Raw genomic sequence first — 24,611 nt, 5'->3', positions numbered from 1 at the left:
CATAACCCTTCAAGGTTGCCTGTAAGTGTGAAGGGGAGTAATAGCCAACTATACCTTCTTAGGACTCCAACTCATTAGTATGAGTGACTAGTTGAGGGGGTGGCCTCAGAGGGGATGTCACATAGGTTCTGAAGACTTACAAAACATTTTCAAACATCATTTTATTTGATCTTCACAACAGTCTTACAATGTCATTACTTTTCCCACTTTATAGATGAGGAAAATGAGGCTTAGACATTCGTCAGTCATCACCCAGATTGTGAATGTAGAAGGCAGAATTCAAACCTGTGGGTTTTCTTCCCCTCTAACATACTGCCTCTCTTTTAGGTTTCAGCCAGTTTGAAATATGAGGTTGACCTCATAAAAATTTTGGTATTTGAGATGAAGGCTCAATGACCTGAGAGTTCAAGAAAAATTTATTAAATGCCAGCTGTCCCATTTCACATCCAGCTGATCTAATAATGAAGCCTGTTTTTGTTGAAGCTTCCTCCTCTTAACTATAACATTCATCACCTGGTCACCTGATGTGGCTATGCAAGGGAGGATATATTTTTACACCCTGGAGCACTTCTGGACCTTCCACTTCATTGTCTAGTTCTGATTGCCAAGCCTGTCCTAAGAATGGAGAAGAGATCTCGGAGCTCTTCCGGGGAATCCCATAAGCGAAACAGAAATTCTCCCTCTAAGAACAAAAGAGGAAAGTCAGAGAAAAGGGATAGAGTCAGCAGCAACCAAGATGCCGGACCCGAGAAACAGGATTTTAAGAGGAGGAAAAGCAGGGAGGTCAAGGATGGTGGACCCACTGTAGAAGCAGATAACAGAATTCAGACTTCCACCATAGTGGATGTAGATGATGTCATGGGCTCCTTGGAAGATGAAACTGAAGTGATGGCACTTTTGGAAAGTGAGCAACAAGAAGAAGGTAATGTCTGAAAACGATGGGAAGTAGAGGAAGAAAAGGGAGAGCTATGTTTCTCCATTTTTCCATATCCTATTTCCATAAAAGCATAGCAGGTAGTCATTAGCATTAATAAAGCAAGCCACTGTGCACATATCATTCTTCTCCATTGCCAAAGAGATTAAAAAAGTAATTGAGACAATTTTCTGCCTCCCATGAGGTTCTTGCAATCTAATTGGAAAGAGAACAAAAATGTGTAAATATAAATTAAAGGAATTTTTTTAAAAAATCCAACCACAGCTGGGAATTGGGGTGGGGGGAGAGCAAGGAATATGGGAAATAGGTATAGGAAAGGTTGAAGAGTAGTCTAAATGGTAAGAAAATATAGTAATTATAAATATATTAATATAATAGAGAATATGTCCAAGTCTCTAAGGCACAGAGGTTCTAGTTAGTCACTTTCAAAAACAGGGAAAAAGGAAGGAAGTAATTCCCAACAGCAGGACTTTTTCTGGCATTGTGGTATTTCAGAATGTGTGTTGTCCTAAGGAGTCAAGAGAGACCTGATTTCGAATACTGTCTTTGATAATTATATTGTGACCCTATATAGGCAAAAATAGATCTAATAATAGCAGTCACCTGAAAGATTGTTGTGATGATTCAAAGAGATAATAATGTAAATTTTTTAACATGTAATTGGGGAAAAATAAAATATTATATACTAAAAGGAAGATGATGTGTTAACGTATTTTTGCAAACAATATAAATGTCAGTTATTTTTAAAGATCAATTTTAATTACTTTTAAAAAACTAACTCAGGGTGGCTAGGTGGTATAGTTGGGGGGCAGCTAGGTGGCGCAGTGGATAAAGTACCAGCTTTGGAGTCAGGAGTACCTGGGTTCAAATCCAGTCTCAGACACTTAATAATCACCTAGCTGTGTGGCCTTGGGCAAGCCACTTAACTCCATTTGCCTTGCAAAAACCTAAAAAAAAAAAAAAACTAACTCAGAAGGCATTTAAAAAATAGATTACATAATTAAAAAAACATAATAAGGGAAACATAGTTATTTAGTAATATGAGAGACAGACTGCAATAGTGCCTGGAGAATTAGTTTGGAGTAAAGAAGACCTGAATTCAAATCCTGCCTCTGACACATAGTAGCTATATGACCCTGGTCAAGTTATTAAACCTTTGTAGTCTCTAAAACCATCAGTTCCTGATTAGCTACTGATTTACATTGATCAGTCTCCATTGTAGAAAGAGTTTTCTCATTCTATTATAATGAAACCCTTGGTCCAAACTCAGAATCTTTGTTGTTTGGAGTGTGTGGTCAATGTATATCAGAAGCTATACTTGAACCTAGGACTGCTTGAGACTAGATCTCTATCCACTATGCTACCTCTCTGGGATCTTGGAGCTCCCAAAATTAAAAATGAACCCTCATTACAGCAAAGGTCAAGGAGCTCTAGTTTAGATGATCTTTAAGGATCTTTGAGTTCTTAAAATCAGTGATTACATTCAAAAATTAAAAGGATTCATGTTTTCATTAAATAGGATACTCATGGGGTTGAGGGGGAGAAGAGAGAAAGGTGAGGGAGAGATCTGGTGATAAATCAACCAGTCCTTGGACAATAGTTAATTCCTGAGCCTCTACATAAAGCATCTTGTTAAGACCTGTCTGAACCTGTCCTCTGCTGACACGGCTTCATAACTTCTAAGATCCTTGATAAAACCTTATTCTTCTTGCCAGGATAAGACCTCAAAGTAGATTCAATAAATCTGACTTCTAGATTGACAGTTCTTAAAGTATGGTCCTGGGAGTGGCTAAGTGGCACAGTGGATAGAGCACTGACCCTGGAGTCAGGAGTACCTGAGTTCAAATCTGCCCTCAGACACTAAATAATTACCTAGCTGTGTGGCCTTAGGTATGCCACTTAACCCCATTGCCTTGGGAAAGGAAAAAAAAAAGTATGGTTCTGAGACTTTTGCAGAGTCTTAGAGGTCATTATTGTGTTCATAATAATACTAAGATGTTTTCATTTCTAATAAGGTAAATATAGATAGATATATAAAGTTCTTTGGGGTTCTCAATTTTTAAGAGTGAAACTTGGTCCCGAGACCAAAACATTTAAGAACTGATTTTTCTAGACATTGGTACACTGAGACAAAACTGACTCAGAGTTTGGAAAATAATGGTCACATTCAAATGCTTTTTCCAAATAAATCACATCTTCTCCAGATTTAGTTTAGTTTCCTCTTGCTGATAATTTGCTGTTTCTTGTGAAGTAATCACTATGGGGTAAGAAGAAGGTGCCTCAAAAGTCTTAAGTTTTAATGGCACTAAGATTTTGGAGGAACACTGCATTTCCCTAAAGTAAATATAAGGGAAGGGGAAGCAAAACTCATAAAACATCTCAGGTTGAATGTTCCCTTTGATATGAGAGTCAATAAATCCAGTCTGAGAAAAAATGGTGAGCTTGATAAAGTTTGTATTCAGCCTGAGATCCAACCACTTGTAACTTTTCCGCTTAATGTCATACTAGTTTCTTTTAAATCCTCCATGTTCTAACCAAACTGAAAAACTCTCCATCCTCCATGTTTTGTCCTGCCTTCTCTCAACGTTTTGGCCTTATACTCAAGCTGCCCCTTCTCTACTAGCCTACCTTTTACTACTATGAGCTATCTCCAATCACCAAAAGGTGTCCCCTGCTCTGTGAACTCCCTCTTGCCTTTCCACCACAGCTATGAAAACATGATCCCTTCTCCTATTTCTCATTGTATGTTTACATGGAACTCTTCTTTGTCTTTATGTCATTCTCTTTTGTACCATAAGTCCCTAGAACTAGATCTAGAAGTGACTTTAGAAGCTATCTAATCCAGCTTTCAACAAGTCAGGGGACTTGCTTAGAGACATAAAGGTAGGAAGTAATAAAAGCAAGATTTGAACACAAATCCTCTATGTATACAGCCTCTCTGAAAAGCCTAATGTTCATATACATTTTAAAGCCAAAATAACACTATGGGAAGCTAAGTTCAACTTCTCTGGAGTTGAATTTATATCTAAATTGCATTAATTTATCTACGTATGCATTTATGTAATTTAAATTTTTATTCACTTTGCCATTTTACAGAATGTTTTCTATGCAATACTCCAATATTTTATTATCCCCAATATATAAATGAGGACATCAAGGTTCATAGGAGTCAAATAACTGTTACAGAAGTTATGGGCCTTGAATGAATAAAGCTGAAATTAGAATCAAAGTTTCTTTATTTAACCTGTATTTTTTCCATCATTCCATGGTATGTTTCAGTGGAAAGTCCCTTAAAGATCATCTAGTCAAATCACCTTATTTTATAAACCCCAAATTTCTAAGCCTGAGCTTCGAATTCTTTTCTTTATACCACACTGCTTTCCACTAATGGAATGCATCGTAGAGATCAACTCCCATAATTATTTGGTTATATGTCTCTCCATCCCTCCCCTTTTAGAATATATCCTAAGAGACAGATCCATGCTAAAACTCATGTTCTGTCTCTCCAGTACTTTGTTTGCCCAGTACTTTGTTCACAGTAGATACTGAATAATTTTTTTTTGAGTTGAATTAATGATAGGAATTTCAGGCACTGGTGGGATTTGAGGAATACCTCAACTTACATCAAAAAAAGTGATCTTCATATAGCATCAATTGACTCTTCAGTGATTTGACCCCCTTCACTTCTATATGCCTCTCTAGTTCAGTTCTCTCCCTTTCTGGTGTTTTCTCCTGGAAGGTCAGACTACTCCCTGGAAGGTCAGCCAGATAGTAGTGTAACTATTTCAATTTTCTTTTTCTTTCCCAAAAGGTATAAAATCATCTCATCTAGGAATCTGTGAATGGCTTCTCATCATCTTATCCCTGCTGCTCATCATTGCAACTTTCCCCCTCTCTATCTGGTTCTGCATAAAGGTGAGCCTGCAGAAGAACCTTAACTAGTTATTTCTTGATGTCCCTCAAAAATTAGTCACCACCTTCAATCACAGTACCAGAAAGGGGACAAAATGAAAAAAGTGCACTAATTCAGCTCCCTCATTTTAGAAGACACAGCTCAGGACCAGAGGAGTGAAAATGTTTACCTAAGGTCATACTGATATTAAGAAGGGATGGCAAGATCTGAACCCAGATTCTATGGTTCTATCTAATGTACTTTGTTGAAATATGCCCATTTAAGAACCCTACACTACATTTTCCCAACTTATAATTAGTAGAGGTAGATTTGTATTGTTCTCAATTAAACTATGCTATCAGGGGAAGATTGTACTTGAACAGAATAGAAGCAAATGAACTTAGTCCCCAGTTAACCATCAGTCAATCAATTAAAATGTAAGTATTTGTTAAGCTGCCACTATGGATCAAAATCTTTGCTAGGGTCTGGGGAAAAGTGAAATAATTTCTACTCCCTAGGAACTTATTAGTTGAAAGAAGGAAAGATTCCTCCTCCCTGTGGATCTTCCCTGGCCAAATCCTGCCCTGGCTTCTGCCATTTGTGTCTCTTCAGCTCTTCTCCCATACCACAACTAATTTGCTTCAAGCACTGATTGTAATGCTTACTTTAGATACCAAAACTGCTAGTTACGATTCTGATCACTATCATTTCCTCCATCAAAGATGTCAATTAAACTCAATTTATTTACAACATGTATGATATCTAGAGCTACAAAGTAGATCTTGTTCTCACTCCTCACAGTGGTACTGACATCAACGATAACATCTGCCTCTCCTAAAACATTTCTGTACAGCTGATTCCCTCTTTTGTGTTCCTCCCATTCAAATGAAAATTCAACCAATTAGAAATAATTTCAGAACTTCCAGGTTTTTAAGCACTCTGCTCTCTGTCCTCAGCAAGAAATATGAATTAAAATTCATATAATTAAATTTCTTTTTTGAGGCAACCTAGAAAGCTAATTGCTTTTTAGAAAAAACCTCACAATTCAGAAGTGACAGTCTACCTATTACATACCAAAATATTTAATGACTTAGTCATGATTTTCACAGGACTAACCAAATCTGTGAACTATATTTTTGAATAATTAAGACTTCTAAATTGGAATTTTATCCATGAACATAATCATATTAGAACTCAATCAGTTTTCCATTGATTTCTGAAGGCTCTTAGCTATGATATGAACTCAAATACTGGTGCCAGAAACCCAGGTTCCATTCCTACTTCAGACATTTATTAGTGGCATGACCTTGTATAAGTCACTTATCTGACCCTCAAGTTTCATTCACTGCATAATGGGCTTAAAAATAAGCCTGTAAGAAATGAATTTTGCAAACCTCAAACACTATATGAACGTGAAAACAAAAATTTCCTCCATTGAACATTGTTTCTCTATTTTAAGCATCGGTATGGATGGGATGACTTTTTCTTTGGTTTGAATCACAAGAGATTTTAGGTCACCAAGGCTCCCCATGCAAATGATGAAACCTTTTCAAAAAAAAAATCATTCTTCTTTCTAAGATGATCTGAACATCTTCATTTTTTTTGCCTTTAGGTAGTGAGGGAATATGAGAGAGTCATTATATTCCGTCTGGGACATCTTCTTCCAGGAAGAGCCAGAGGCCCTGGTAAGGAATGTGCTTTTGGTTCTGTAGCTTCTTTCTTTTTCTCTTATGTAAACTAGGTTAATAATAATAATACCTCCCTCCCAGAATTGCTTGAAGACTCCAATAAGATATCCTACATAAAACACTTTGCCTCTGTATTTCCCACTCCATTTACTTTCTATGTTGTTTGTCCCTATACCTTCGGTGGCTTATTAAAGTGTGATTGCAGATCCTCTTCCCATTGCCATCATGATCTTTACTGGTGAGTACCCAAAGAACCAGGAATTTCTGTCTCATTTCATAATTCCATAAATTAATCAACAGTTCATCTGGTGTTGGGCTTTTTAAGCTGAGAAGATATAGACGAGGCCAGTGGAGCATAGTGAAAAGAGCACTGGTTTAGAAACAAAACATGGGTTTAAATCTCTTCTGCCATTTATTTTGTATGTATCTTGGATAAGTCACCCTCTCTGGAGTTTAATTTCCTCACCTATAAATGGATGGCACTTAGATGATCTTTAAGCTTGTTTTCAGCACTAAATCTATACAATCTTGAGAATGTCATTTAGGCCAGGAAGCATTCGAAAATTAAGAAGTGTCTTATCTGAACTTTGGCATAATTAAGCTATAACATATTTGGATTCTAGGATAAAATTCACTGTTTTTAAAGAGCTTTCCTGGTGTAACTCGAGGGTTAGCAGACTCCTTTGAATAACAGAGCTCTGGATAGTCTCAGATAACATTAAAGCTCTAGCAAACACCTTATAAATCTCAATTAATTAATCTACCACTCAATTAAGAAATACTAATTGAGTAGTCATTCTATAAGCAACTATTAAGAATTTACTACTTGCTACATACTGTTCTAGGTGTTGGGTTTGCAGAGAATGACAAAAACAGTCCATGGCTCCAAGAAGTATCTGTTCAAAGGGGAAACCCTGAGGAAATACCAAGTTATAAATGACATTTGAGCAGAGTAGATCATGCACTGTAGATCAACATCATGGCTGTTGCTATGGGGTCTAATAATCACATCCATGACAGAGAAGCCTTAAATTACCATCCTCTGACCCAGGGGAGGACCAAATCCCTTATCACAAATACCAGAGAAAGTTTGCTATCTGGGAGTTTTGACCCAAGATCCAACAGTCTATATAGAACAGCAACAGGACACTAAGATCTGCATTCAACCAACTTTCATCTTGAATGGAAAAGTAAGAGATAAAAGAGGCTGTCCAGGATGAAACCTCAGCATGTGTGGTCCCCTGCCACCCATCCCTTCTTCCTGATTCCCCCTCTCCAATAGAATGTAAACTCCTCCAGAGAACAGAATGATTCATTTTGTCTTTGTATTTCCAGCAGCTAGCATTGCACCTCATCTTACAAAATAAAATTTGAGGGTCAAGGGGATAACATACATGTCCAAAGTCAGGCAGATAATGCTGAAATGGGATTGGTACCAAGGTCTCTGCTTCTGCACTGTATTAGAGCACTGGACGTGGAGTCAGTCAAATCCAGCCTCAGACACTTGACTTTTATTAGCTGTGTGACTTTGGACAAGTCACTTAACCCTGATTGCCTTGCATCCAGGGCCAACTCCAGTTGTCCTGATTCATTATCTGGCCACTGGACCTAGATGGCTCTGGAGGAGAAAGTGAGGCTGGTGACTTAGTACAGCCCCCCTCACTCAAATCCAATTCATGTGCTTGTCATGACATCACCTCCCTGATGTTGTGGTCTTCTTCAAGAACAAAAGATAAACATCATTGCCCATCACTTAGCACATCATAGGGGCTTATTAAATGCATGCTGACTGATTGACTGAAGGATTGGTTCTTGTCTCAGGCCTTTGCTTCTTTCTGCCCTGCCTGGATTCCTACCACAAGGTGGATCTTCGCCTCCAAACCCTTGAGATTCCTTTCCATGAGGTAAGGAAAGGGACCAATTTTACATTTTCTGCCTGTTTTCATCATCACTTGATATTTAAAATCTTTCTGAAAACTTTGACTTTGAGAAAAAAGCATTTTTTTGATTGTTCATCTGACCTAAGAATGGTGTAGTAGGAGGGATATGGATTGAAGTCAGATAATCTGATTGTAGATCCTGTCTCTGGCCCTTAGGGCTTCTGTGATCATGATTGATGGCAACAACGCATGTTTAAAGAATGCTTTAAACTTGGCAAAGTGCTTTCCAGACAATTACTATGCTTCTCTAGGTCTCATATTCCTCATCTGAAAAATAAGGCAGTTGAAATGGAACTCTAAGGTTTGCACATTGCTTTTGTCCTCAAAGCAACCCTGGATGTCAGATACTTTTATTAACTTCATTTTATAGTTGAGGAAACTAAGGCAAGGCCAGGTGAAGTGAATGGTCCAGACACAGTATCTGAGGTAAAACTGACAGGTCCTCCTGTCTCCTAGTCCAGAATTCTATCCACTGTATCACCTTATGATCCCAGAAATTTCCTGGAGAAAGCAACTTGGAAGGAGTTTGGTTCATAAGCATGTTCTCATTTATCTTCTAGCCCTGAATTTATGATTCTCTTTTGGTTTCTGCCTCACCTTGTCTTGATGCAGGGAGTTTCACTTTAAGAAAACTGGGATTTATAAAATAAACTTTATGGGGTAGTTACATCATTCACACATTTATTCAATAAACAGAGAAATGCATTTGACACTTTGGAAGACAAAAAATTTATTTGAAATGACAGTTCTTAACTTCATGAGGTTTGTTGTAGTTGTCATGTCCTGCTTGGAATTTATTTGGCAAAGACACTGGAATGATTTGCCATTTCTTTCTCCAGCTCATTTTACAGACAAAATGGTTAAGTGACTTGCCCAAGGTCACATGGCTAGTAAGTGCTTGAAGCCAGCATTGAACTTAGGGAGATGAGTCTTTCTGAATCCAGGCACCATGACACCCAACAACCTTTATAAATGGGTAAATAACCAGTTTTGGAGAGGATTATGAAGGTTTTGCACTCCTAGGAGAAATCTAGGTTTCTTTTAAAGCAAGGAGAGAACAAGAGTATTCAAGATAAGGCATTTTGTTTATAAAGAGCAGTGTGGGGCAGCTAGGTGGCACATTAGATAGAGCACTGGCCTGGAGTCAGGAGTACCTGAGTTCAAATCTGGTCTCAGACACTTAATAATTACCTAGCTGTGTGACCTTGGGCAAGCCCACTTAACCCCATTTGCCTTGCAAAAAAAAAAAAAACCTAAAAAAAATTAAAGAACAGTGTGTTCCAAAGAACATTATTTCCTGAGCCAGGAAATAGGCTGGCATGTTGTGGGACCTAAGGAGGAATAGAGCCAATCTGAATAATGGTGAGGGGTATAGGGATGGAAGGAGTAGTGAAGAGCTGAATTCTAGGTTAAATTCAAAGACTCTGTGATGTAATGAAGTGCCACTGGGATTTTTGGTTTTCTTGTTTTTGTAAGATAATAGGATTAAGTGACTTCCCAAGGCTACACAGCTAGGTAAGTATTAAGTGTATGTGACTAGATTTGAACTCAGGTTCTCCTGACTCCAGGGCCAGTGTTCTAACTGCACCACCTAGCTCCACCATGTACCACTGGTTTTGAGGTCAGAAGATCTGAGTTCAAGTTTGAACTGTTATGCTTGCTAGTAATTGTGGATAGGTGACTTGATATCTCTAAGTCTCTGCTTCTTCATTTGTAAAATGAAATATACTGCCTTCCTCACAGAATCATTATCAGAAAAGTACTTTGTAAACTAGAGATATAGATAGATGTACATGGAGTCAGGAAGACTAGTTTGAATCCATTCTCTGACAATTGTTATATGACTTGAGCAAGCCACTTAAATCCTGTTTGCCTCAGTTTCCTCATCTGTAAAATGAGCTGGAGTTGGAAATGACAAACCACTCCAGTATCTTTGCCAAGAAAACCCCAATGGGATCAAAAAAAGTGAGACATAACTAAAAAAAATGACTCACCAAGAACAATTATCACTATCTATCCACACATACATAGACACACAGAGAAAACTATATATATATATATATATATATATATATATATATATATATGTATGTATATATATGTATGTATATGTATATATATATATGAGTATGTATATTATACACATACATGCATCTGTAAATAATTATGAAGGAGTTAGCAAAGGCATGCATGGCAGGAGAGGGATTCAGGCAGCAAGATTGAGTGTAGGATCTGGAGAAGATACTCCTCAACAGGTAGACAATAGGGGAGCTTGAAGTATTGGTTGACCTCCAAATTTTATTTGAATGATAGCATTCCAGAGGGTGCCTGCACCAATCTCTCTCACAAGTGCCTGCACCAATATCTCTCATAAAATGTTCTGCTGCTTGAGAGATGGAGAAGGCATTTATTATCATTTATTTTAGAATGCTGAGGAGAGGAGCTCAAACCAGCAAGACATTCATCCCTTAAGTGGCTCACACTCCGATGATGTGTAAGGCTTCCAGATGGGCTGTCTGTCTGCCCTTCTCAATTAGGGGATTCCATTTACCAAATCTTAATACACTCACATTTTTTAGCAGTCTTTTGTGCATATAGCATTATTCATAAACACACTGTTGTCTCACTCTACTTGGGAAAATTCCTTTCGCCCCTCAGTACTCTTTGCTTTTCTCTTGGGGATCAATAAATAAAGTTGGTCACTGAAATGGATTTCTGCTTAGGTGGTGACAAAAGATATGCTTATAATGGAGATAGATGCTGTCTGCTACTACAGGATGGAAAATGCTTCTCTGCTCCTAAACAACATTGCCCAAGTGTCCAAAGCTGTCCAGTTGCTGGTACAAATCACCATAAAGCGCCTCCTGGCCCATCGCTCCTTCACTGAGATACTCCTAGAGAGGAAAAGCATTGCCCAAGACACCAAGGTATTTATTAAGCTGCTGGGGAGGAAAACTGATTTAGTTTTCCCTTTTGATGAAATCAAGAGGCAATATGAAGTAGAGGTTAGAGAGCTGCCCCTGGAATTGGGAAGACCTGGATTCTATTCTTGCCCCTGTCATTCACCTTGTGACCCTGGCACATGACTTGACCTTTCAGTCCTCCAAAAGCCACTAAGGTTGAATATTGTTACAGACTAGTTGCATCAGAAAAGAAGAATTTTCATGCTCAGAGTTCCCCATATCAGTAAAATTGCAGGTTCAGACCAAAAAAAAATTAAGAAGACTGAAATATAAAATAGTAATGTATAAAATACAGTAGGGTATTTTACTGTATTTAGCCATTGGGACCATCTGTATTACATTTGGTGAACTTTCTCACCAAATTGAATTTTGAGTCATTGAATCACAATCCTTAGCTTTGAACTAGCTGGTACTGAGGCCCTTATAGCTGTCTGCCCCTTTACACAGATATGGATGACTGTAAATAATTCCTAAACTAGATCAACCCCTGCCTGAAAGCAGTCTGACATCCATTACCTGCACTGGCACCAGGAATCTTCTGGGGCTAAGTATCTGATTGACCTTGAAGTTACTGTGTATGTTTAAAATGCAAGGACGCTGGCACAGGGCTTGATACTAAAGGTGAGATAAGGTAAGATTTAAAAAGCTGTGTTCTACTGCATTGGAAAATTGTCTCTCGTGTGTTACTACTGTCCACTGGAGATTTTGAACCTTTGTTATCAAAAGTAGAAATTTTCTAAACTAAAACTATGGGCATTTTACAAAAAATTGGTTCTTGTTGTACCTTTGTACATACTGTGCCTTAGGGTGCTGCCTATTATGATCTAAACTATGGTTGTTGCCCTGAAAATCTCTACTCCTGTGGTGTAGCCATAGCTACACTGTGAGTGGGTTTCCCTTTGGGTTAGCACACAGTCACTGATCTAAGGGAGTCTGATCTTGTCTTTTGTATTTCTGAGAGAATAGGAATCTCTGGCAAGAACCCTATTAGTCTCTTGTTTATTTGTGAGTGGAAAGAGTAGAAGACCTTGATCCATGATGGAGAGGCTGCAGGGAGAAGCAGCTGAGGAGGAGAACTATCCACAGACTAATTGGACTGTAAAAGTCCAATTCTGATCCCACTCCACCCTTCACCTATCTGCCCTTCAAGTCTCTAACAGTGATTAAGGAGGGGGACAAGAATGGTCAAAGAATTTAAGGGCTTCTTAAGATCCACTGTTCCTGTCCTGAGTCCTGCTTATCTTGGACTGACCATCTGAAAGCCAACATAGCTTTATATTCTAAAGGGAATTCAGCCAACATTAACTTAGAACAATTACATGGAGGCTATTATTAATAATGAAGACTTTTAGGTCTACATTTTTATTGGTCAAGACATTTAGATTTGAAGAGATTTAGGAACTTTTAGTGAGGAGTAGGCACGTAAATGTTTAACCTAAACTAAAAAAATGTACACCAAACACTTTTAAGTTTAATCCCATTTTTTAAATGAGTAACTACCAAATTATAGAGAAAAATCTATAGATCTCCTCTGAAGATTCTACCATGATGGAAAGACTTAGAATATAGTCTTGGTGAAAAACTGAATCTGCTGCTCAAGGACCAGTTAAGCTAAGGATGGAAAGATTTGGTCACAACAACCTAAGAAACAAAGAAAAATACAGGATGGTCTGCAGTTCCATGTAACTGTTTCTCTTTCCCCAGTCATAATGGTGGCATGTTGTAAAATGATGCCAAGTAGGGGCGGCTAGGTGGCACAATGGGGCGGCTAGGTGGCATAGTGGATAAAGCACCGGCCCTGGAGTCAGGAGTACCTGGGTTCAAATCTGCTCTCAGACACTTAATAATTACCTAGCTGTGTGGCCTTGGGCAAGCCACTTAACCCCATTTGCCTTGCAAAAAAAAAAAACCTAAAAAAAATGATGCCAAGTATATTTATTAATTACCTCTTAGTTTTCAGATCATCCAGTTGACATGAACTGAACTGTAGGTATGTAGAATGTCAGGATCTGGCTCAATGAACTATGACTTGATCTGTCACTGGAAATTAAATCACATTAATATTGATATTCTCATCATAAATAAAAATCAGAAGATCCAAGAAAACTATAACCAAAAGGAAGGAGGGCTTGCAGTTTTCTTCAGTGCCTATGATTTGTCATAGATAGTACATGTGTGTGCCTCCCTTTGGAAATTTCAATTCCTTTGTAATTTATTAATAGAATAAATGGAAGAAGTTTATAAGCAGAAGTGCCTCTTAAAAAAGCAGCAGAAACAAAAAGTTAAAGTTTACAGAAAACTTAGTATTCAAATGATACACTTGCAAAAGTGCTTAGAAGAGTTCTTAGCACAATAGATACTATATAAATTCTTTTTCAAATGAAAATGACATGACATCAAATAGATAAAAAAGGAACAAATTTATCTTTGTCTCTACTATGTTTTGTTTTCAAAAGTAGTAGATGTTGAGTCAGGGAACCTGAAATTAAATCTCTAATCTGCTATTTACTGTCCATGTGACTTTAGCCAAGTAATTTAAACTTTCTGGATCTCTGTTTCCTTATTTCTTAAAGGAAGGCATTGGAAGCATCCCTTCCAACTCTAAATTTCTGAGACTATGATGATCCTAAATCACATAACCCCTCTATACCTTAATGTCTTCATGTAACAAAGGGGTTGGATTAAGAACCCTCTGAGGTCCCTTCCAGCATCAAGTCTATGATTTAACTACTCTAAAGCATCAGAATTTTTAAAGCTAGAAGAGCCTTTAGATATCTAGTCCAACCCCATTATTAGATTTTAAAAACTGATCTAGAAAGATATAGTTACTACTGTATATATATATATATATATATATATATATATATATATATATATACATAATAAATGAATACAAAATTGTGAGACATTATGACATGATCAAATGATATGATCAAATTCCAAAGGAGTTTGCTTTTTAAAAACTTAGTTGAGGGGTGGCTAGGTGGCATACTGGATAAAGCACCTGCCCTGGAGTCAGGAGTACCTGGGTTCAAATCCAGTCTCAGACATTTAATAATTACCTAGCTGTGTGGCCTTGGGCAAGCCACTTAACCCCATTTGCCTTGCAAAAACCTAAAAAATAAACAAAACTTAGTTGATAAAATCTGGAATGTGGATATGAAAAGGTGTTTAGAAAAAAAGGCAATGGCCCAGGCCCACATACAGGAAAATCTTCTTTGTTCTTCAAAGCACTCAGGACCAGTCCAGCTCTCAATCATTTTTATAAGACCACCAACCACCATCCTCATCCATATTGTCAATTATAGGAATAACTAAGTGGGAAAGAAGTGAAAATGACTGATAAAAACTGAAGCCTTCTTTCTAGTGACTCTTTGAGGAGGGAAAAAGCTGATTCCTTTGGAAATACAATCAAGCAAATTATGATATTGAATGAATAAGCAAGCTTTCTACTTTCCTATCTTTCTACATACCCAACTTCCAATTTTCTTTTAAGACACTTTTCTAGGAATTTCCAAAAGGATATTTAGTACATAAAGGGATTAGTGACCTCAAAGGATCCCTTTCATGTTTGAAATTCTGGTCCTCTATGATACCTCTAGGAAGGAAATTTTTGTTGACCTTAAACTCTGCTCTCTACAGGTGGCTTTGGATGCAATCACCTGTCGCTGGGGAATCAAAGTGGAGAGAACAGAAATGTAGGTAGGAATTGAATCAACAGGATAAAGAACATTAACATCAATAGTGTTCTCTGTTGTCAAATCTGAAGACCTCTCCTCAGTCGTTCTCTTTAACTTTTCTATAATGCTTGACACTATTTGCCACATTCCACCTCTATTCTTTATTGGTATAAGGTTCTCTAGGAAAAGAGTATCCCAACAATCCGGATCAGCAGCTACTCAACTCATGCTACCAATGAGAGATTAAGTGACTTTCTTAGGATCACAAAGTAAGTATATGGTAGAAGTGAAATCTGAACCCAGGGCTTCCTGGTTTATCTACTAGGCCAATTACCTCTCTTCCTACTCTATATCTTGGCTTCCATGATGCCGTCCTCCTCCAGGTAGCCTACCTCTTCAATTGCCCTCATTTTCCCTGACTGGTTTTGTTTCCTCTTTGTTGTCCCATTTCCTAATTACAGTAGTTCACCAAGTCTCTGTCTTGACACCTTCTTTCTCCCTTACTCTTTCCTTGGCAGTCACATTCCTACAGCTTCACTTATCTCTTCACAGATGACTCTCAGCATTACCTCCAGCCTTGACTGCTATTCTGCATTTACAGTTCTTAGATGTCTCCCTCTGAATGTCTTCTGAGCACCTCAAACAAAAATCAACTTCTAAGATTTCCTCTCCTCCAAACCTCTTTCTGTGGATGACATCAGTCACCCTGGCTACAAACTTGGAAATCACCTTGGTTGGAAATGAGCAATTGCCTTTGACTCATGTTCTTTAGCCTGCTCAGGAGCTAAATCTCTTCAATTCAAGCCCCTTAATCTCTTTTTCCCCTTCCTTCCCACTCATACTGCCTCACTCTAAATTGTCATCTCCAGTCATTCAGACTGGAGTAACAGCTTTCTGTTCCTAACTGGCCCATCCACCTCCACCCTCTTCTGTGCAGTTCATTCTGCACACCAGTGCCAAAGAGAAACAGCATGGCATTGGGTAGGGTTCAGAAGATCTGGGTTTAAATCCTGTCTCTGACATTTAGGCCTAGGTGACAGAACTGTCACTGAACCCTCTACACAGATTTCTTCATCTGTAGAGGACTGTAGTGAGCCTCAAATGAGGACTGATGCATGTTTTCATTGTAAGTCATCCAATATAAATAAAGTCTTGTAAACTTTAAAGTGAAATACACATACATCAATTAAAAAACACAACATTGTCATGAACTGCCACCATTCCTGTGTTTCTTTTCTTGTATAAACCAATGCTTGGGATTGACTCCATTTGCTATTAAGCTGCCTTAATGAGGCTCAGTTACCTTTTTCTTTGCTCTACTTGATCCCCATCCTCATTCCCTGTAAGAAAAGTGACTCAGCCTTCTGGAAACCTACCCATTGACACCATGTTCCCCCAGTAGAGTGGAAGCTCCTTGATCTTGGGGTCTGTTTCTGTTCTTGTCTCTGGGAGATGGATATTGGTCTGGGTTTTCATTAATGTACCTTTTCTCTCCAATGATCTCACAACCACTCCAAGGCTTAATTTTTGCATATACACACAGGTTTTTTTCTATGTGTACATATATATATAAATATATATAATAATGTATATTTTATATATACATTATATTATATACTATAACATAATAAATTTCATATATATATATATATATATATATATATGTATGTATTACACAAAGACCTATATTCACACACATGCCTTACCTGGTGACCAGGCTACTGGTGATGAATCTCTCTGGGTTGGTTTGGGATGACAATCCATTGCTGGTCCCTAGTAGGAAAAGCTCTCTGTTGGAAAAATCTTGGGCAAGTCTAGGCCAATCTGCACCATAGGGAAACATTAGGATTGTGCTTTAGGTGAAGGAATAATTTTCTCAGATTAATTTGTGTACATGTCTCACCATCAAAGATATTGTGGCTTAGTGGAAAGAATGATGGGGTTAGTTCAGGAGACTTAGTTTAAAATAAATTTTTATTTATACCTTTTATTTTCATTATCACCTAGTTTTCTCCCTTTATCTCTTTACAATTCCCTTCCAGAATTCTATCCCTTAAAAGAATTTTTAAAAAGAAAAATAAAAAGCATAAGAGCAAAAAAAGTAACAAAAATCAATCAATACCATAAAAAATTAACAGTACATGTAATGATCCACGCTAGAGGAGGGAGGTATCTTCTCATATTTCTTTGGACAAGTTTGTTCCTTGTAATTTTGCAAAATATGTTTTCCATTACTGTACAGTTTTTGTTCTTTGCATTTATATTATTTTAGTCATTGTGCATGTAGATAGTAGGGGAAGGGGGCCTACTTATTTTTCTTTGCATGAGTTCATCTCAATCTTTCTATGATTTTCTATATTCACGGAAATTATTTCCTTCTATCTTATAAAGTTCATCATTTACTCTGAGACAATGAGCAATTTGCTGTCTGCTTCATGAGTTTGTGAAGAAAATAGTTGACAAGGTATGAAACCTTGTTCTCATCATCATAAATGGTTCAGATTTCAGATTTAGAGTTTAGATTACAAAATTTCTCTCATTTAGGAAGATTAAATTTAATATAATTTACCTGCCTCTCTGAAATGGTATGAGGAAAGCACACTGTCAGCTGTGCAACATCATGGATAATGAACTGTCATAATCCCCTTTGGAATAGTGTAACAATAGAATATTAATTATATCCTCAACAATTTACAAAACAAAACCAACATTATAAAAAAGGCAACAACAAAAATGTTAATCCTACGATTATTTTACCATATTCTATTTGGATATTAAAAAGAAGGGTGAGACATTGGCCCTGCAATCCCAGGACTTGGATGTAAATCCTGCCGCTGACACTACATCTTGTGTGACCTTGGACAAGCGATTTCCTCATCTGAAAAATGAAGTTGAACAAGATGGCCTGTGAGGTCCCTTCCCAGTCCTTGATCTAGGATTCCATGATTAACTTTGTTCCAGGGAGCATTTCAAGATTAATAAAAGCATTGTAATAAAACATAAAACATTAAGGCAAAAGTCTCCAGGTAGAGAGCTGCCATTTAAAATGAATTTCACAATGAGCCAAACTAGAGATAACAGACTGTCCTGGTTTTACAAAATTGGAAAAAGCCAATGGGGATGAGGACCCATACCAGTATTTTCCATCATTATCCTGTCATAGATCCTTCTTCCTAGAGCTTTTGCATTTAAAAAAAAATCACAATTACACAATTACTAATTACTGTTCACAGAAGGCCTTGTCCTCTTGCTTCAGGGCCAACTGTTGTTTTTTCTCTTGCAGTAAAGACGTGAGGCTGCCCATAGGCCTCCAACAGTCACTGGCTGTGGAAGCCGAGGCTCAGAGACAGGCCAAAGTGAGGGTAAGGCAACTCTGAGCGCTCGTGTCCTTCACGTCTGTCTGCATGTCCACTCTCGGCTTCTGTCAGACCAGGGGGAGGACAGCCAGGATGGTTTCAGTGCCCCCTAAGTATTCATGGCTTGATAATGGGAATGAAGGAATGTGGGCTTAACTGGGGCCTTCTCTGTATCCTAGATGATCGCCGCTGAAGGGGAGAAGGCTGCCTCAGAATCCCTAAGGAGGGCAGCTGAGATTCTCTCCGGCAGTCCTGCCGCAGTACAGCTTCGCTACCTGCACACCCTTCAGTCCTTGACCACAGAGAAGCCATCCACCGTCATCTTACCTTTGCCTCTTGACCTCATGAACCTTTCTCCTCCTGCTGTCAACAGAGTACAAGGAAGCCTTCCCTTACCGAATCTTTCCAGGCCAGCAGAAACACAGGATTCCTCCAAAAAAGATTCTCCAATGTTATAAGACCCTAAAAGGATTAAGAGGGCCTACAGCACCAGAGAATACAGGATGGAGTCATTAGTCAATGGAATGAAAATAAAGGCATCTTCTGGGATGAAAACCTATGTCATTCCTACATTAGTGAGATGGCATCTTCTTGTTGTAATTCACAGCTTGTCAAAAAACAAATTTTACAGGAACCACTTAGAGCAATCCTTGGGAAAGAAATTCTAATCCTTCCTTAAGAAATATTCATCTTGAAATATCTTAAAGCCAATCAATTTTCCCAAGTTTCATAGTTCAACCAATATTATAACATTAAAAAAGAGACAAATTTCTTTGAATTAGCTGTAAAATTTATGCCTTATTAAAGAACATAGAGACTGAATTCTTTATTGAGCCTAATGTATCACAATATAGAGGAAGAGAGACAAAGTGATGTTACAGAGAACCAGAATCAGAAAGACCTTAGTTCCAATTTGACTTTTGCATGTACTATGTGACCTTATATAAGTGACTCAATTTCTGAGGTAACTAAGACTAACATATCACTAGCTTGCATTTAGAGATCACTTAAGATTTGTAAAGTGATTTATCTCTTTTGGTCTTTATAACAATTAGGTGAGATAAGCATTATTACTCTGCCCATTGTACAGGAGATTTAATCTTCACTTAAAAAAAGAATAGCAGAATAATATACTTATAGCTGGATGCCCCAATCCCAGAGTAATTCCAATAGAGCCTCAGATATTTGCTAGCTGATTGACCCTGAAATATCTGTCTTGATGTTTCTCAACTGTAAAATGGAAGTCATTAAAATATCTATCTCTCAAGGTTTATTGCGAGAATGAAGTGAGATATTATGTGTAAAATGCTTAGTAAGCTTGAACGTATTATATAAATTACATATAAATAATATATTATTATTGATCTAATTATGTCAAAAGAAGGAAGAACAATCAATATCAATATTAGCCACTGATCAGACCTTTTGAGAATAGTACTTAGTACTGTTTCTTTAAAAGAAAATTATATGATTTACATCTTAGTAAAAATATTCAATTTTATACTGTTAGCCCCTGATAAATGTATTCCTAAAAATTGCCTCTAGAGCAAATAATATAACTTTAATTTTTCTGTTCTCTTCTGTTATAAAATCAAAGATGTTTAACAAGGGAGGAAAGGATCCCAAGGTATAATAAAAACACACTTTGAATGATAGTAAAGCTTTTTAAAACTATTTCATGAGGGGGCAGCTAGGTGATGCAGTGAATAGAGCACCGGCCTTGGAGGCAGGAGTACCTGGGTTCAAATCCGACCTCAGACACTTAATAATCACCTAGCTGTGTGGCCTTGGGCAAGCCACTTAGCCCCATTGCCTTGAAAAAAATCTAAAAAAACCCAAACTATTTCATGAATAATCAATAATATGATAAAAAATTACTTGCAAAACTGAAAATAATAAAGTAAATTGATAACTTAAATGTAGCAGGTGGAAGGGACTGCAGAGTATAGGGGCAGTGCAGAGAAGCAATAACATTTTACTTAATATGAAATTTCCCCCTTTACTTCTCATTTTGCATATTTAAGGGATGTTTCAGTCTCTTGGCCTGAACTCAGGACTACAGTTCAGTTACATTGATGTTGAAATCAGTGATCATGGGTTGGCTTAGAAACTTTACCAATCATGACACTATTTTTTAAATTAATTTTTATTAAAGATATTATTTGAGTTTTACACATGACACTGTTTTTAAGGGAATTATATAGTGATATATTTATAACCATCATATGGTGGGCCAACTTTGTATATTATTTAGCAGGATAATTTTTTTTTAAGCCCAAACTTGAATTTCTCCAGGACATGGTGTAAAAAAACTCCAGGTCACTATCAAATTCCATAAACCCAGATTTTGAGGTAATGCTCACCATTCTTACTGATTTTAAGTCTGTAACAGTGAAACAAATATATGGGATGCCAGAGAGGGAGAAAGAGGAATGAATGACTGTCATTTTATTTTGGTGGAACTTTCATAAATTCATTGGTAACATACAGCAAAATAAAGGGAAAATAAAACAAAGACTGGATATGCTAGATATCTTGGGGTTCACACACTGGTCCATAGGACTGGTTGCCTTGCTTCCATGGGGGCAATCTTCTCCCCTTTGGATGCTGCCTTTATTCATTAAAATGTAATCTCTTTGAAAGTGGGGTACCATCTCATTTTTAGCCTGGCACATAGGATCCTTTCATAAATGTTCTCCCTAATCTCAACTAGATCAGAACTTTTAGTCAGGTGGGCAACAAAGGATGATGAATATTTTTCTCTATATGCAATTCATATTACTGACTAGTGCAAAGATCTTTTGTAGTCAAAGGCCCTCCAAGTAATGGGTACAATTCTTATCTGAAGAGGAGGCCTTTCTATGCCATCTCCAGGAGATGATCATCTAACCCCCCTGCTTGAACATTTCCACTTATGAAGCATCTCATTTCTCTTTGGGACACCTCAAGGTTTTTCTTTAGAATGAACATTTCTGGAATGTCCCATTTCTGACCTCAGTGTTAGAAATGAATACAAATATTAGCCCCTCTTCTCAAAGACAATCAATCAAATACTTGGAAGATGGTTTTCATGGCTTTATACCTTTGGCCAGTCCCCAGGTCGTCTTCTCTCTAGTTTAACCAACTAATTGATGCCCCTAGACAGTTCAGGGAAACTATAGTCTCCCTTGTATGCAGCTTTAGATCTCATTTGTCTTGGCTCCCCTATTACTTCTTGGAGGAATTTAAAATCACAGTCCTCAGCCAGGAGAAAAATGAAGGGATCATTCAACTTTTACACAAGACTTGTTTAATTTGGGCTTTCCCTCTACACCCAACATATAGCACTAATTCATTGCAACAATTACTCTGACTTAAAAAATATATATTCAAGTTGGCTTCCCCAGGAGCACTGTCAATGGCAGCTTCTGTCTTGAATTCTATTTTTACCCATATAGCTCTGGGGTGGGGTTGTTGTATCCAATGAATGTAATAATTGGAAATAAGAGCAAATGAAACATTTTTGTGGAAGTCACATATCAGTGTTTGGATTTGTGTTGTGCTTTGCTGGGTTTACCATGATGGCGTTCCTTTTCTTTCCCCACTGTGGGAGTAACTGTGGGAGGGAAAAAATAATATTTCAGATGTGATGATAATAAGAAAGACTCTATTATATGGTACATAAAATAACAACTTATTCATTCTAAAAGAGCTAGTCCCATAATCTTCCCAGAAACATTAGCAAAGAGAAATCCTTATATGAGATAATTATTAGGAAAAATGAATCTCTAATGTCAGACCAGGTAGGAAAAAATATTTGGGGGGCTGCTGAGCTGCTGCAGAACAAGGGTTGCTGCACTTGGAAAATCTGTTCCTATCTTCAGCTCCTCTCGGCTGCCCCTTCCTCTCTCAGTTTATTCTCTTCCAGTTTGAATTGGTAGATTTTCTATTCATCTGACTATCTAAACTGATTGTACAAGTTTCTGCTTTTCCTTTATGACAGTTCTCACAATAGTCGGGGCTCAAGCTGGAGAAGAAGAGATCCATAAGAAGGGATCATTTATTTATGTGATTCATTTGTAATAACCTAAATCTGGATTTTAAACCAATCCTTGAAGACAAGCAAAAGCAAATTCCATTACTCTAAGTAGAGAAATCTTTTCAGATTGAGGAATAGATTTTTTTGGTAAAATTAAAAACTTTATTTTTCACTAAATCTGGAAATGGCCTCATTTAGATTATTCCCAGTTGGTATTGAATGACCTGTAGGGTGAAACCAAGATCTGACATATTCTTTTTGGCCCCAGGGAGCAGAACCAGAGTCCAGAGTTGGAAATGGCGAAGAAACAAGCAATAATTATAATTAGCAGTTGAAAAAAGAAGAAGACTGCCTGGCCAAAGAAGACAAGGAGTCTTCAGGCAAAGTCTAGATGCCCACTCCTTGGGCTGAGAGGCTTGGGAGCCAGCAGGACCTTGCTTGCAGATTTGCCTCTGAGAACCCAGGGCTGTGTGAGCACCTCTCAAAGTTTTCTTCAACTCTAATAGCAAAAGAGGCCAGCCTACATTAATAGTAGATGTTTCCTCACCTGGGAGTTCTCTCCACTGATGATTTCACAAATCCAGCTCTGGGACTAGCTGAGGTCCCTTTGACCACTGACTGTTGTGATTCTGTCAACTTAACCAAACAGGCAATCTTCCTCCATACCTGGCTTTTAAACAGGATTTCCAGACCATTTGTTCTGTCTTCCTAATGCACATGATATGGCAGAATAGAAAACTAGTCCCAACTTTGCTGTAGGTAGCTGAAACAAGATTTCCTTAGCTTTTCTGGGGCCACCTGCTAGGATTGGCCTAGAGGGGTTCTATATTTCCTTTTAGGTCTAAAATTCTATGATTCTAATTAAGTACAAACCAAGAAAGTGTCCTGAATGGTCTTTAGCTTTTCTAAAAAAGTTGTAACGGTTATTCTAAGCTTAGAATATGACTATCACCTTTTTTTGCAGCAGGTTTTACTTGTTTCTCTTCCTGTTCAACCTCTTCTTGTTCTTTAGCGCTAGCAGCCAGTAAAAGTGTGTTCGTTTTCTCAAGCTCTTTCTCTAACTCTTGGTTTTTCTCAATTTCCTCAGTCAGCCTCTCACTTACTTTTTCATATTTCTCTTCTGCCAGTTGAACACGAACTTCTGTATCCCTGCCATAAGCAAGGACCCAAGGCAGAAGACAAGGAAATAGTAGGGTTTAAAAATCTCTGTGGTACAAGAATTTGTCAATAGAAAGAACAAATTTATCAGGGTTATTTATGTGCTTCAAGGTTTCCAAATAGCATCTCCCAGTAAGGCTGTTCAGAATTCTGGTCCTTGCAGAATGAAAGCAAAGAGAGATAACTTTCTGTATCCTATTCATTAGGAATAGCAACTGGACCTGTGGCTTCACTGAAAATTCCCAATTGAATTTGGGTATCAATTCAAAATCCCTCTAACAAGGAAAGTTAGCACCCTCTCTCAAATATAATTTGAGAGAATTATCCAGAGTCCTGAAAATTTGCATGACTTTCCTAGCATCTCATAGCCAGTATATGTAGAGACAGGACTTGAACTCAGGTCTTCCTGTCTTTGAGGTTGTCCATCCACAATACCATACTGCCACTCATTGACTTTCCATTAAAAACCCCTAAAAGAAAGGCACTATTTCCACAAAGAGTTGGACTTTATAAGCTTCCCTTATTTCACGAGACTGCCTCATCCAAATCAAATAGCTCCCTCTTCAAATATCTTTACTTTCAAATTTTCATTAAAAACAACCTCTTTCAAAGACATCTGTCTGAGTTAAAAAGTATTTATTGGGGCGGCTAGGTGGTGCAGGGGATAGAGCACCAGCCTTGGAGTCAGGAGTACCTGAGTTCAAATCCAGCCTCAGATACTTAATAATTACCTAGCTGTGTGGCCTTGGGCAAGCCACTTAACCCCATCACCTAGCAAAAAACCTAAAAAAAGAAGTATTTATTGAATGCCTACTAGATGGTAAGCTAGCTGGGAGACAGAGAATAGAGATTCCACATTATCTAAACTTTGTACCTTCCTTTAGTGCTCTGTACACATACAATTGGTGCATAATAAATATTTGTTGAATTGAGTAGGGGGGTGTCCTTTTTGTCCTTTCTTCTAAATTATATAGAATCTACC

At 37.7% G+C, this 24,611-nt stretch overlaps 2 protein-coding genes across 9 annotated transcripts in view; one reads left to right on the top strand and one right to left on the bottom strand.

The window, feature by feature from the left end:
• AXDND1 (axonemal dynein light chain domain containing 1) overlaps positions 1–24,611 on the bottom strand; it is a 134,798-nt gene that overhangs the window by 6,221 nt on the left and 103,966 nt on the right. For 6 of the 8 annotated variants that reach the window (XR_012475611.1, XR_012475613.1, XR_012475614.1 and 3 more), the window contains 3 exons: positions 23,424–23,620; positions 16,804–22,048; positions 13,364–13,457 (listed from right to left, as the gene is read on the bottom strand). Coding sequence is in view for 1 of the 8 variants with exons in the window: in XM_074222149.1 (XP_074078250.1) it covers positions 21,972–22,048; positions 23,424–23,620 (274 nt within the window). In the remaining 7 variants the exon portion in view is untranslated. Of the gene's footprint in view, positions 1–13,363; positions 13,458–16,797; positions 22,049–23,423; positions 23,621–24,611 lie in introns of those variants that run through there. The other 2 variants (XR_012475612.1, XM_074222149.1) reach the window with 2 other exon arrangements.
• Positions 545–24,553, top strand: NPHS2 (NPHS2 stomatin family member, podocin). The gene is made up of 8 exons (XM_074222150.1): positions 545–922; positions 4,746–4,849; positions 6,439–6,511; positions 8,336–8,418; positions 11,178–11,381; positions 15,060–15,115; positions 18,381–18,459; positions 18,633–24,553. Exons 1-8 carry the CDS (start codon positions 622–624, stop codon positions 18,909–18,911), a joined length of 1,179 nt encoding a protein of 392 aa, XP_074078251.1. The 5' UTR covers positions 545–621; the 3' UTR covers positions 18,912–24,553.

Source organism: Macrotis lagotis, chromosome 2 (assembly GCF_037893015.1).
Source record: "Macrotis lagotis isolate mMagLag1 chromosome 2, bilby.v1.9.chrom.fasta, whole genome shotgun sequence".
Classification (NCBI taxonomy): domain Eukaryota; kingdom Metazoa; phylum Chordata; class Mammalia; order Peramelemorphia; family Peramelidae; genus Macrotis; species Macrotis lagotis.
The sequence above is the reverse complement of the archived record's forward strand: the minus strand, read 5'-3'. Positions and strand labels throughout refer to the sequence as shown.

Coding starts and splice junctions, on each gene's coding strand:
- NPHS2 (XM_074222150.1), top strand. CDS start 622: ATGGAGAAGAGATCTCGGAGCTCTTCCGGGGAATCCCATAAGCGAAAC. Junction 923..4,745: donor AAGTGAGCAACAAGAAGAAG/GTAATGTCTGAA, acceptor CTTTCCCAAAAG/GTATAAAATCATCTCATCTA. Junction 6,512..8,335: donor AGGAAGAGCCAGAGGCCCTG/GTAAGGAATGTG, acceptor TTCTTGTCTCAG/GCCTTTGCTTCTTTCTGCCC.